Source organism: Eschrichtius robustus, chromosome 9, assembly GCF_028021215.1.
Source record: "Eschrichtius robustus isolate mEscRob2 chromosome 9, mEscRob2.pri, whole genome shotgun sequence".
NCBI lineage: Eukaryota > Metazoa > Chordata > Mammalia > Artiodactyla > Eschrichtiidae > Eschrichtius > Eschrichtius robustus.
In genome coordinates, this window is record NC_090832.1 from 21,481,199 (window position 1) to 21,496,000 (window position 14,802).

Sequence of the window (14,802 nt, forward strand, 5' to 3'; positions counted from 1 at the left end):
CATAGAGAGAACCTACCTCAACATAATAAAGGCCATATTGACAAACCCACAGCAAACATCATACTCAGCTGTGAAACACTGAAAGCCTTTCCTCTAAGATCAGAAACAAGACAAGGATGTCCACTCTCGCCACTATTATTCAACATAGTTTTGGAAGTCCTAGACACGGCAATCAGAGAAGAAAAAGAAATAAAAGGAATCCAAATCGGAAAAGAAGAAGTAAAACTGTTACTGCTTGCTGATGACATAATACTATATATAAATAATCCTAAAGATGCCACCAGAAAACTACTAGAGCTAATCAATGAATTTGGTAAAGTTGCAGGATACAAAAGTAATGCACAGAAACCTCTTGCATTCCTATACACTAACAATGAAAGATCGGAAAGAGAAATTAAGGAAACAATCCCATTCACCACTGCAACAAAAAGAATAAAATACCTAGGAATAAACCTACGTAATGAGATAAAAGACCTGTACTCAGAATAAGACACTGATGAAAGAAATCAAAGACGACACAAACAGATGGAGAGATATGCCATGTTCTTGCATTGGAAGAATCAATATTGTGAAAATGACTATACTACCCATAGCAACCTACAGATTCAGTGCAATCCCTATCAAATTACCAATGGCATTTTTTTACAGAACTAGAACAAAAAATCTTAAAATTTGTATGGAGACACAAAAGACCCCAAATACCAAAGCAATCTGTTTTTTTTTTTTTTTTGGCTGGGTTGGGTCTTCATTGCTGCCTGTGGGCTTTCTCTAGTTGCGGTGAGCGGGGGCTACTCTTTGTTGCAGTACGTGGGCTTCTCATTGTGGGGGCTTCTCTTGTTGCAGAGCACGGGCTCTAGGCGCACAGGCTTCAGTAGTTCTAGCACGTGGGATCAGTAGTTATGGTTCGTGGGCTTTAGAGCGCCAGCTCAATTGTTGTGGCTCACAGGCTTAGTTGCTCCACGGCATGTGGGATCTTCCCAGAGAAGGGACCGAACCCATATCCCCTGCATTGGCAGGTGGATTCTTAGCCACTGCATCACCAGGGGAGCCCCCAAAGCAACCTTGAGGGAAGAAAACGGAGCTGGAGGAATCAGACTCCCTGACTTCAGACTACACGACAAAGCTACAGTAATCAAGACAATATGGTACTGGCACAAAAACAGAAATATAGATCAATGGAACAGGATAGAAAGCCCAGAGATAAACCCACGCACCTATGGTCAACTAATCTATGACAAAGGAGGCAAGGATATACAATGGAGAAAAGACAGTCTCTTCAATAAGTGGTGCTGGGAAAACTGGACAGCTACACGTAAAAGAATGAAATTAGAACACTCCCTAACACCATACACAAAAATAAACTCAAAATGGATAAAAGACCTAAATGTAAGACCAGACACTATAAAACTCTTAGAGGAAAACATAGGAAGAACACTCTGACATAAATCACAGAAAGATCTTCTTTACCCACCTCCTAGAATTATGGAAATAAAAACAAAAATAAACAAATGGGACCTAATGAAACTTAAAAGCTTTTGCACAGCAAAGGAAACTATAAACAAAACGAAAAGACAACCCTCAGAACGGGAGAAAATATTTGCAAACGAATCAACAGACAAAGGATTAATCTCCAAAATATATAAGCAGCTCAATATTAAAAAAGCAAGCAACTCAATCAAAAAATGGGCAGAAGACCTAAATAGACATCTCTCCAAAGAAGACATACAGATGGCCAAGAGGCACATGAAAAGTTGCTCAACATCACTAATTATTAGAGAAATGCAAATCAAAACTACAATGAGGTATCACCTCACACTGGTCAGAATGGCCATCATCAGAAAATCTACAAACAACAAATGCTGGAGAGGGTGTAGAGAAAAGGGAACCCTCTTGCACTGTTGGTGGGAATGTAAATTGATACAGCCACTTTGGAGGACAGTATGGAGGTTCCTTAAAAAACTAAAAATAGAACTACCATATGACCCAGCAATCTCACTACTGGGCATATACCCAGAGAAAACATTAATTCAAAAAGACACATGCACCCCATTGTTCACTGCAGCACTATTTACGATAGCCAGGTCATGGAAGCAACCTAAATGCCCATCAACAGATGAATAGATAAAGATGATGTGGTACATATATACAATGGAATATTACTCAGCCATAAAAAGGAAAGAAATTGGGTCATTTGTAGAGATGTGGGTGGACCTAGAGACTGCCATACAGAGTGAAGTAAGTTAGAAAAACAAATATCATATATTAACGCATATATGTGGAATCTAGAAAAATGGTACAGATGAACTGGTTTGCAAGGCAGAAATAGAGACATGGATGTAGAGAACCAATGTATGGACATCAAGGGGGGAAAGTGGGTGGGGGTGGTGGTGGGATGAATTGGGAGACTGGGATTGACATATATACATTAATATGTATAAAATAGATAACTAATAAGAACCTGCTGTATTAAAAATAAAATAAAATAAAATTCAAAAAACAAAAAAACAAAAACAAAAACTCTTTGCTCCCAATTCAGGGGTCACGGGTTTGATCCCTGGTCGGGGAACTAAGATCTTGCATGTCGCATGGCATGGCCAAAAAATAAATTAATCAATTAAAAAAAAAAAAAAGATTAGCAAGCATGAGGTTCATGAATGTGAAGCATTTTGATTGTTAAATTATTGGATAGAGTAAAGTTTATACTGGATTACATTCACAGCACATTAACACCATTATTAGGCAGAAGAAAATTCATGCATCTCTAACTCATGTGATCACTTAATAGGATTTCCCCGAGTGCTTTTTCTTTTCTTCCCTCTTGTTGTTTGCTCAAATGTTGCCTTCCCGGTAAAGTTTCCCTGACCACCCAATTTTTTTGGTTTGTTTTGTTTTGGGTTTTTTTTTTGGCCGCGCGGCGCAGCATGCAGGATCTTAGCTCCCCAAACAGGGATCGAACCTGTGTCCCTTCAGTGGAAGTGCAGAGTCCTAATCACTGGACCGCCAGGGAAGTCCCTGACCACCCCATTTTAAACTGGAACTTCCCTCCCACATTCCCTACTCCTTGCTTTATTTTTTCTCCTCTCACGTTCTAATATACTAACTTATTGGGTTTACTCTCTGTCTCCTACCCCTGCTAGAATGTAAGTCCCATAAGGGAAAGCAATTTATCTCTTTTGTTCCTGCTGTATCATTAGAGTCTACAACAGTGCCTGACATATAGTAGATGTAGCTGTTCAATAAACATCTGTTGAGAGGACAGAAGAGTATTATCTAACATATAAGCAAGGAGCCCTACATGGACCAGGATGTGCTGTGTGGTCTTTATGGGCTATGTAACGTCCCTCTGCTGCTGTAAATTGCGAAAAGGGAGAGATTTTCTTCCTTTCCTCCAATATGGTGTGAGAGTGAATGATACATGAAGGTACTTCCATGTTCTTAGTGGAACAAGATAGAGAAAATCAAAAGGCTGCCATTTATTAATGCAACCAGATCAGTCCTGAACAAATATCACCCTGGGAAAATCCTCTAACTTTGCCCTACCTTCTAGATATAGAAAATAGTCACTATCAGCAACATTATGCCTCGATGATTACAAAGAATAGTATCTTAAATGAACCAAATATAATTTTGATCCTTTTCAACCATTTTTCTGTCTACAATGCTGAAATCAGGCTAGTCAAGTAGAATCAAAATAATTCTTCAGACCGAATCCTTCTTACAGCAAAAATTCCAGTATATGAAGCAAATCCACGTATCAGGGTCACCTTTCAATGATCAATCCTTACTGGTCTGAGTATGAAGTTATCTTCTAAAGAGGCCACATAGTGTAATGGTAAAAAATTTGGCTGTGGCACCATATTGCTTGGCTTCAAATACTGCTTTTGGCTCCTACCAGGTGTGTTTCCTTGGGCAAGTCATTTGAATTTTCTGACCTTAGTGTCCTCATCGGTAAAACTGGGATAACAGTAGCACTTAAACTTTATAACCTTTGAGGATTAAGCGAGTTAATATGAATAAAGTTCTTGGAGCAGAACCTGGCACATAATAGCATTCAATAAAAACACAGCCATTATATTATTAGGGAGAGAGAGTACCTTCAGTAAATTAAAGCTTTTAGCAGATGACTTTCTGCAAATTACTCTGATTCCTAGAAGGCTGATAACTTGCAACAATGTTATCTAAAAATCTGGGCGGGCATTCCTTCCCCATTACTAACAACACAAATAAAAGTCACAATTATAATGAAAATAAATTGTCTTGATTTTCTTTATTTAGGAGTGTAACTTCTTTTTAAATAAGGGCAAAAAGATAAGAAAAAGAAATTTCCCCTGATTATTTTACTGGCTTTTTAATAGTTGTACATGGCTGTAACTGTGAGTACATGTTTTTGGTTTGTATTTTAATTTATTGTCTTTATCTTTTCCATGATATTTTTTCAATCTTCAATTTCTTTTATAAAGTCCTAGAGCACCCAGGGCTGTAGTTTTAGTTATAGTGTATATCCAATAAATAACCAATTCAAGGCATATGTTAAGAGTACATACCAGGTTCAAATGATCATGTAAAGCATCTGAAGTGGGGCGAAGATGAGTGAGATAGTCTCTGCCCTCAAATAATTTACACAGTAAATTGGTAGCAGACACATGAACTAGGAGAGAAGTCAAAGTACACATGTCATAACAGGAGGACAAGCACAGGAGGGGAGGTGCCTACTAGATGAAGCACAATCAAGGTCAAGAACATCCTCAGGAAAGAAGAGACATGTTAGGACCCTTGCATGGCCGGCAGTATGTTCCCAGGTGCAGCTGTAGGAGAAAGGTGCCCAGAGGAAGAGGGGAGAGCATGAAGAAAGGCCTGGGGACACAGAGGCTCCGGGCATGCTCACCGAGGGACCCTGGGTGACAGAAGTCCAAGGCAAGTGACTAATAAAGAAAGATAAGACATGAAAGGTCAGTTTGGGTTACACTGCGGCGAGCTGAGGAGTCTGGAATTCATTTAGGAAACCACGTGGAATCAGTCACACTTTTTGGGCAAGAGGCAAAGGACCAAAGTTCCACCTGAGGAAGACCTCCTGTAGTGGTATCCAGGATGATCTAGATAGAGGAGGGAGGGGAGAGATTTCCCCACCTATTTTCCCAAAACCACAATAATCCCTGCTCTCTCCAGCCACCCAGCTCTTGGGCTGTGCCCCTGTAGCAACAGGAGCTCCAGCACCTGAGGTCTGGGGTCTGAGGAGGCCACTCCCACAGACCTATCCCCTGTGTTCCCCTTCAAGCAGTGAGCTTCTGTCCTGAATCCTTTGGTAACTTCCTGTCCTAGTTACCAGCTCTATTCCCTGGTCCCTTAAAAAAAAAAAAAAGATGGGGACCCAGTTTGAGTCTTTTTGGTTCCAGCACCATCTGCCATGAATACTGCCACCTAAGTAAAGAACATGCTGGCTCCTAAGGCTTGCTTGGATTTCCCAGTCTCACTCACCTGGGTGCTCTGTTATGCTACCCTACCTGGTGGAACACATGCCATTTTGTTGTGAAGGACCCATTGCTCTATTTACTGGCCTGAGATCTGGATGTTATCTTGGTTACTCTAGTGTTCCTGACAGGCTGTGCCACCCTGAATCTTCTCTGTCAGCCTCACTAGCTGGGTCAGGTTCCCTTTCTAGGCAGGCTTAATGCCAGAACCCAGTCTCTCCCTGCCTCCTCTAGCATTCCATAGCTTTCTAGAGCTAGGACAGCTAATACCTAAGTAGACGAAAGAGGCCACCTGCAATAATTGAGACATAGAGTGATAAGGACCAGACAATGGGGACCGAGAGGAAAGGCTGATGGTAGAGGCCTGCACTAGGAGAAATAAATCAAAGGTTTAGGAACTAACAGAATGTAGAAGATGGTAAAAGGCAAGGACGAATCAAAGAACTCCATGGTCAAAGCCTGGATACCAAAGAAAGCCACGTGTACAATAGCAGGGGTAGCTGGGGATGGTAGGGGATCTACTTTGGTTTGGAAAGTATTTGTACATAGGACTTACCCGCTCCCTCTCTGCTCCCTCTCTGTGCTCATTCAGAGCAGGTGTCAGTACCTTCCCTCTCTAAAACGAAAGTTTAAGTTAGTGCATGAAAGACAAGTAGGGTGAGCATAATGAAAGCCTCTGGTGACTGCTACTGCCGCCAAGTGAACTTTAAATTTTCTATCTTGCTTCACCAAAAATAATTTGTTTCTATTCCTGATATTACATTTTAATACTATCCCCAAACACAGAAGTATTTGTGAAAGTAGAAGTTATGAAAAAAGTAAAGATATTAAGCTGAAGACATTTTAGATGTTAAGTATTAAGTTAATGTATTAAGTATTAAGTATAATTAAGTATAATGTATTAAGTATTAATGTTAAGTATTAACTGTGGATATGTGTTGAAGAGAATAAAGAATCAAGTTGTAAGATCTCTGTTTGGTGCCATTGCCTTAAACAACGTCAAAGAGTAATTCCTGTAAAAGATCAATGTTGGTATCTCATATGCTGTTTAAAGCCTGGGATACCTTTAGGGAGGAGTGGAATTCAGTGGTTGCTACTCCAGTCACCTGCCCAGTCACTCAGTGGTTTGAGGAAGAACTGAGTGTGGTCATAGGTCTACAGACCCTCTCTTCTAAACCGGGAGACACACAGCACGTATTCACAGCAATTCTTCTGCTTGTAGACGTTGTAACCTCTCATTGTGAAAATTTCTCGGTCTAACTCTGCAGTCTTACAGTCCAACTTAACTGAATGCCCCCCCTCACTGTGTGAGAGCAAAATCTGATGCAAGTTTCTTAAAATTCTCACTATAAAATTCTGATTTTTTTAATTAAAAAATTGACACCCAGAAGCAAATTAATCAGTGCCTGGCATGTACCACGTTTTCAGTGTAGATCTATGTAGACCATAAGAATGGGTTTTGAGTTAACACACAGTCCTCAAGCGCTACTGCCCATGAGGTGCTCAGGGAGATGTGCTTGGGTTCGAGAGATGTGGGCACTGAGAAGAAAGAAGGATGAGGAAGGGCACGTTCACAAAAAGAGAAGGGCTGAGACAGGTAGCGAACCTCTCTTGCACAGGTTTAGGGGAAATGGGAAGGGGAAGAGAGGGGACAAAAGAGAAAGAAAAGTCAAAGACAACCAAGATAATGACACCTTGTGTAAATCAAGTAAGAGCTATTTTGTAAAACAAGGAAGGACACAACAGCAATGGCACATCTTGTAGAGACTGAGATGGATGAAAATGAGAGAATAACACTAAATGTCAGGATTGGGAGGCTTGGAGTCCCCTCAATGGAGTGCTGGATGCAGGGGCAGACTGCAGAAGGAAGGAGATAAGAGTGCAGGAGGGAAGTGGAAGCAGCAGACACAGGGTAGATTTTTAAGACCTTTGATCTTAGTTGTAACCGCCCATGTAGAAGTTAGAGGAACAGCCTGTTTGTTTGTATTGTCAGCTTTGGGGAGATGAAAGCACACGTAAAGACCCAAAGGGAGGCACCTCAGCCGCAACTAGCTACCCACCGCCCCCCCCCCCAATAAAAAGGGAAGAAATGATTATGTAGGAAAAGAAGTGTAAGTGAGATTTTGAGTTCTAAAGTTAGGGAAGGGATGGAGCTTAGGTGGAACCAAAGAAGGACCCTTTCACTCAGGAGATGAAAACCGAAGAAAAGAATCACCAAGGGAAAGTGAACAGAAAAGACTACTCTGTCCTAGAACCCAATAGCCTATGGACCATCCTAAACAGAGCTGAAGATACGGGTAACTTTCTGCTTTAAAACAAGGCCAGAGAACTTGAAGTCGGGGCATAAGCCCAGCCAGCCTTATAGGACAAGACAGCCTTTCAAAATCTAGTTGACTCAAGGACCACCAAGCAGACAGAACACAGGACCTTTCTTAACTTCCACCACCATGAGCATGTGAGAACAATGGCATTTATTACAATGGCATTAATAAATCAGTGTTGCATCCTATCTACCATCAATTAAAAATTCCTACAACAGACACCCAGACTAGGAAAAGTGGTATTAATCGCTGTATAATAGAACACAGTAGGAGTCATGTCCATATGACTGTAAAGCCAAGAGCTTAGGAGAAGGACAAACGAAGAAGAGTTACTCTTCTTGGAAGAAATTCGTATTCTTTCATATCCCAAAATATTATGGATCTTGCCTAAGGTGTTCTTTGATGGAGCTGGCCTTGGTCATATCCAAACCCCTAGATTTCACTGTTTGAGACAATGTATTAGAGAAGAAAACACCCTTCTCTTGGTTATTTCCAAATGCATCAGTTTTCCTCTAGATGTGACATCTTTCCTCAATGTGAAAAAAACATGTTACACCACTTTGTTCCTCCGTTTATTTTAAGCTTTACTAATACATTCCATAAAACTCAGCAGAAATTGAATTAAAAAATATATATATAGTGACAGTAAAATACTTGGGACACTTGATACCATCTTGCGAAATTCAAATAAAGCATTAGTAATAACATGGGTTTAAAAAGAAATGATGCAAGTAAATGTAGCAGAAAAATTCACAATGAATTGTTAACACATCCACTTGGCTTGACTTGATTCTGTTATGTCACAATTTTGATGCAAAGACAAAAAACAAAAACCAATCTGATGAGACATCTAATAACTTTCTCAAGTTTTTAATGTGGTTCAGTAGTCTTTAGGAGCTAGAAATATAGTACCCATAAATAACTTCTTGGAGCTCAACTTATATAAAATCTTGTGTGAATTTGAAAAGGAAACAGAATACAGAGATTGCTAGGCTATCCTCAATAAATACGGGATAATATAAAATAACACTTAATGCTGTTTAAAATATCTTTTCTTAAATATTCTGGGTTGGTAGAAATGTTACAGCCTCCCTACTATTAAAATAATTAAAAAGAGTGACAAGAAAAGATGAAGGGAAGTTCTTTGTAATTGTCTCTACTTTAGGGAGAGACAAAGTAGCAGCCCAGACCCAGGAAAAGGGCAAGAGAGACAAATGAAGAGACTTTTGTCATCTCTTTTCAATGTCTTCTTAATGCTACTGTCCAGAGCCCTATTCCCATCTTGGTTATCCATGGTAACTCGAAGAGCTAGACTCCCCCAATGCTTAGGGAAACCTGAGCGGGAAGTACTTAAGCAGACCAGTGTATTTCCATCTACAACTGAAGAACAAGGCAGAACAAGATGCCCAGTCAGGGGTTGGAAGGAGTCAAGGATCCACAACAGAATCTGGAACTGAAAGCACATTAGAATTCAGTTCATTCAACTCTGATCTGACTTGCTCAAGGTCACACGGTACCTTGGTGGCAAAGACACAACTAGAACCCAGGTGTCCTCCCTCAGCACAGCACTCTGTCCATCCCTTCCCACTGCTCCTAAGCCAAGAAGCCAGTTAGGAACTAAAGAGGATTCAATAAGCAAACTATCATTATTTGCTCCTAAGCCAAGTCTTTTGTCTTTACCTATCTTTTTATTGCAAAAACCTTCCAGTACCTACAAGTAGAGATATGAGAATAATGAACCCCATATATCCAGCTCCCAGCTTAAACAATTACCAACTTGTGACCCATCTTCTTTCATCTATACTCCCCTCTCCTCCAGGATCATTTTGAAACAAATCCCAGAAATAGTATCATTATTCCTTTTTAAATATTAAATGTTCAAAGAAATGATACAGCTGCAAAAGCAGCAGAGACAATTTTCTTTAGGAAGCCCTGGTGTCTCTATCCTATACCCTTGTGCTATTGATGGTGTTTTCCTTTTTATGTCACAGCGCTAGAGCTAAAGGCCAACTCTTATCTCAGCACAGACCAGTAAGATATGCTCTGTGATCCTGTACATACACGGACAATATTAGTTTCTGGTGCAGTGAGGAATTTTGATGAAGGGATTATTTTAGACAACAAACGTGGAGAAAGCTAAACTTACACCAAGAGATAAACGCCTTTCAACCTTAAACAATACCCTGATACTGGACATTTGTTTAAATCAGGCTTAATTCTGGCCTGAGATTTAAGGCCAACTTCCTCCATAAGTCCATATGAAAGGTACTAAATAATGTAATTCTTAAGGTTTAACAAATCCACAAAATAAAATAACGATAAAAAGTTTTCACACCATTAGGGTTATGACTCCTCTAGGACACAGACCATTTATTTGTCCTAAGGACATGATGGAAATTTAAAATTCATAAATATAGCAACACTTTTCCTTCATACAGCCATTTAAATTTTGCCCACAGAACAAATACATTTAAAAGACATTTAAAAAATTCTTCATTGACAAATAGGATCGTGTTACTGGAACTAAGTAGACATAGATAATAGAGTGTTCGTATGTGTGTGTATAAATGGATACTTGCAGCTACAATACTGACAAATAACATTTCCACTTCTAATTTTCCATTTCACCTCCCTCTCCCTACACATTAATTTTGTATATGAATTTACAAGTACATATTTAAAAACGAGACTATGTTAGAAAGCCAAAGTGAGTAGAAAAAGAAGGCAGATCAGAACCCTAAGTTGTTTCACCCTTAAATGAAATAATTTCATTTCAAATATAGATTAATTTTTTCCCTGAAAAAAAAAACCCTGCAAGATATAATTTTTTACCTTTTGGAAAATTTAACAATTTATCTTCTATCAAAATTATGATGTTCCTACCTGCTGATGTTTCTCTAAATTTGTCACTGGTCTTCTTTTTCCTCCATTTCCAAGGCTTAAAGATTTTACCAATGGTGGAGAGTTTCCCCTTTCTCTTGAAGGGAGGTGTTTGGGAGCCTGCTGTTGGGCCATCTGAGTTTGCTAGAGAAGCTTTGTCCAGTCCGTCAACTGTATAAAGAAAGTCAAGTCAGAGAAAAGCTGTAATAAAAGTTTGAAACAACATCATCTATGTCTTCCTGCACTGTTCAAAGTAAGCATGCCCACTTTAATTGGAATCTCACATAAAGTTTATTTTGCCCCATTTCCCTGCTGGCAGAGTTCCTCTAATATCAATCAATAAATCAATCATTCAGAAATTATAGTCCCCTTAGATAATCATTTTGAGGAAACAGAAAAGAAACAAGAGACCTACATAAAAGGTAAGGCCAGATAAATAAGGGTCTGCAAAACAGCTGAATCCGTCTGCAACAACTACCTCAATATTTTGTGCAGAAATAGAGTATTCTAAGTGAAACAGGATGTTCCTCCAGAGACTAGTTTGGCATTCTCAGTAATGAAAATGACAGTTATGGTGTAGTTAAAACCAGGTTTTTTTTCCTTCACAAAATAAAATTTAGTGCCAAGAAGCTAAATTCTAAATTTTACTATACTAAAACTATCTTTTGCTTCTGTTACAAAAAAGGTTTTAGCTTCAAATAAACTGATAACTATCACGAATGACAAAAAATACGTGGAAAATATGGATGTCATAGGTAACAGAACATATCTTTATGTGCCTCAATCATTTCATTAATCAGAAGAAAGGCCCCAAACCTTAAGTTGCCTTACACTATGTTCATAACAGAAAGAAGATGGTGATAACTTATATTACCCCGAAGATTAAATTTTAATGGCAAAAAACGGGAAGCAACTATAGAATGAATAACTATGGTATTTTTCATGCAATGAAGTAGCACTCAGCAATTTAAAGAAAAGGAGCCACTGATACCTACAAACGATGTGAATGTATCTCAAAAACATTGTGCTGGAAAAAAAACAGCAACACACAAAAGAGTACATACTGTGTGGTTCTATTTATATGAAGTTCTAAAAAAGGCAAAATGAATTTATGGGAAAACACAAAAAAGAAGAAGAAAGGAAGAAAACCAGAAGAGTAGTTGCTTCTTGGAGTGAAATGGAGGTGGGAATTAATTGAGAAGAGGCTTGAGGGATTTTCCTGGGGTGATGGAAATTATCTCAATAAAGGATGGATTATACAAAATGCATCAAATGGTATTTATGATATTGTGCATTTTACTTTATGTAAAATCTACCATTAAAAAACCATAAATAAGTAGTGAAGTCCAATTAATGGCATGCATGCTGACGTGTTTAGGAATGAAGTGTACTGATGTCCATCAAAAATAATAAATTGATGGATAGATGGAATGGAGATGGATAAATTTACAATATAGTAAAATATAGCAAAATGTTAAGTGTTGAATCTAGGTGGTGGGTGTGTGGTCATTAATTGCATAATTCTTCCATCTCCAAAACTTTCACAATAAAATATTGGGAAAAATAGAACAAAAATTGAATGGCAAGAACCTCTGCTTCTAGGAAAATGGAGTAGACTTACTTTTTCCTACTTCTCCTGCTACATACAACTAAAAAAAACCCTGAATGCTATATATAAAAGAAACATGAAAATACTATACAAGGTGAAAAGAAAGTAGGCCAGCTTGGGACCTCAGGACCTAAGGAACAACATGGAGGTAAGATCCCTGGGTTTTCCTTTAGTCTCATGTATTCCAGACTTGCAGGTGAACCTGAAAACACCAGTGGGCACAGACCAAAAATGCTCAACAAAAGCCTGCTCTCTCTAGCCAAAGGAGCAGGAAAGGGACAGCCTAGCAAGACAGAAAACTTTTAGACAATAACTTCTCCACTCCAGCCAACACCACAGAAGAAACTATGACCATCCAAGCCAAGAAAGGCTGAGTGGGTAGGCTAGACTTCTACCCTCTAATGAGGAGCCCCCAAACCCCTATCAGAGTGGTGTCAGAAAGGACCAAGTAGGGAGCCAGGACCTTCCTGTGCGCCAGCTGTTAATGAAGCATCCTCTACCGTGTCAGTGGAGACCATGTGGGAACCTGGTCTTCCACCCATACCCAGTAATGAGGTATCTCTTCTTCTCCTTCCCCGCCAGTATTGGGGTCACACCAAACCACTGCCCAATGGGAACAAGACCACCCCCACCCACTACGGTGTCAGTAGAGACCACATGGGGATCTGGAAATTGAACCGTGCCCGAGAGTAATGAAGACCCTTCCCTCCATTTCTGCCGCCAGATATCAACAGAGGATGAAGGGAGAACCTGGGTTTTTACCTCCACCTGGCAGTAATGAGGTGGCACCCCTCGCTTCCCTTGCTGGAGAGGTGTCAGACAAAGCCAGTTAAAACAAAAGGTTTCCATAACATTTACAGTCTCATAATATAATACAAAAATGTTTTAAGTTTCAATCAAAAATCACTTGACATACCAAGAACCAGGAAAATCTTAAACTGAATGAAAAAAGACAGTCAATACAATGCCAATACCTTAATCCTTATAAGTTCTCCTTCCAAACAAGAATGATAAATCCTGTTCTTCCCACTCATAAAGTCAACTCTAATTTCAGGCAGAAATGCAAGTTCGGCAGTGACTGATTCTTCTGTAAATGGTTCCTAACCCTACTTTACCCCAGCCACGTTGGCCACAGTGCAGCAGGCAAAGAGATGAGAAGGACTAATTTGGAAGCTAAGTCAGAGTTAAAAAGTAAAATCCTTATTTACTTTACTTCCACTCCTGTCCAACTGCCTTCCTTAAACTAGGGGCAAACCCAGGGAGAAACTGACCATATGGTATTTCTTCTCCACTGAGACTTTATGCTGAAGGCTCAATTTTGAACAATTTAAATGCTGTGAAATATAAAAGGACTGACTATTACAAACATGGGAACTAAAGTTACCATCTCAAATTCACCTCCGTGGCTATAGACACACATTTAGTTCTCATTTTCTCTCAACCCACATATCCGGTTCCCTGACACTCCATCAAAATTCTGCTTTTGATCTGAAACACTAAGGAATAGTCTATTTTTTCTCCTGAAGACAAAAACAAATGAAAACAAAAATTAAATATTCCTTAGGTGACAGAAGGTGACAGATGGGGAGACTGAATGAGGTAGTTGAAGAATGAAAGCCTTCATGTTAAATTCATAGCTACACAAGACATTAACTGCCATACCTTTCTTTACTTTGCATTTAGTTTTAGTCTTTATCTCTACTCTGGAAGGGGCCTGGGCCAGTGCCAATGACCACAGCAGAACACGCACACACATACCTTTTCCCTGACTGAATGAATCCACCTATAATTTTGTAATTATTGGGCTATTACAGTAAACCACACTTGCAATTAGGAACCATACGTCGGCACAGTTGGCCACACTGCCATTGTACTTCTTGTAAATCATGAACATGAAGGGGACTGCCACCTGATTTGGAGTAGTATAAACAGAGTATTTACTCCTTTCTTTCCTCCAAACACCTAGGATACTGCCAGGACCATTGATAATTCTATTATTTTTCTTTTGGACCAATTTACCATTAAAGTCACTTTGAAACTTTCAAAAAATTTTTTCACAACAAGTCTAGTGAATTTGGCATTTACACACAGATAAGAACAAACTGCCAGGTAAAGCCCAGATGAAAGTCTGATTTCCCTGTTTTATTTTTACTTTTTTTAACATCCATCTTTTTATTTATTTATTATTATTATCTTTTGGCCACACCACTCGGCCTGCAGGATCTTAGTTCCCCAACCCAGGATCAAACCCGTGCTCCCTGAAGTGGAAGTGCGGAGTCTTAACCACTGGACCACGAGGGAAGTCCCTGATTTTCCTGTTTTAAATGTTTACTTTGATCCACTTACATGTTATGAAGAGTGACCTGACATTCAGCAGGACTTTCTTTTTCACACTGGAAATCAACATTTAAAAATATTTAATTCAATTAATTAATTAATTTAAAATCTCCTTGAGGAGGAGATTAATAAAATTTATTTACTTTTAATTATTTTTAAAAGATTTTTATCAGAGTATAGTTGATTT

At 39.1% G+C, this 14,802-nt stretch overlaps 1 protein-coding gene across 5 annotated transcripts in view; it reads right to left on the minus strand.

Annotated features, from left to right (window-relative positions):
• The window catches only part of PHACTR2 (phosphatase and actin regulator 2), a 262,789-nt gene that overhangs the window by 84,922 nt on the left and 163,065 nt on the right, over window positions 1-14,802 (minus strand). For all 5 annotated transcript variants that reach the window (XM_068550913.1, XM_068550917.1, XM_068550915.1 and 2 more), the window contains exon 2: window positions 10,673-10,840. In XM_068550913.1, coding sequence (XP_068407014.1) covers window positions 10,673-10,840 — 168 coding nt within the window. The remainder of the gene's footprint in view (window positions 1-10,672; window positions 10,841-14,802) is intronic.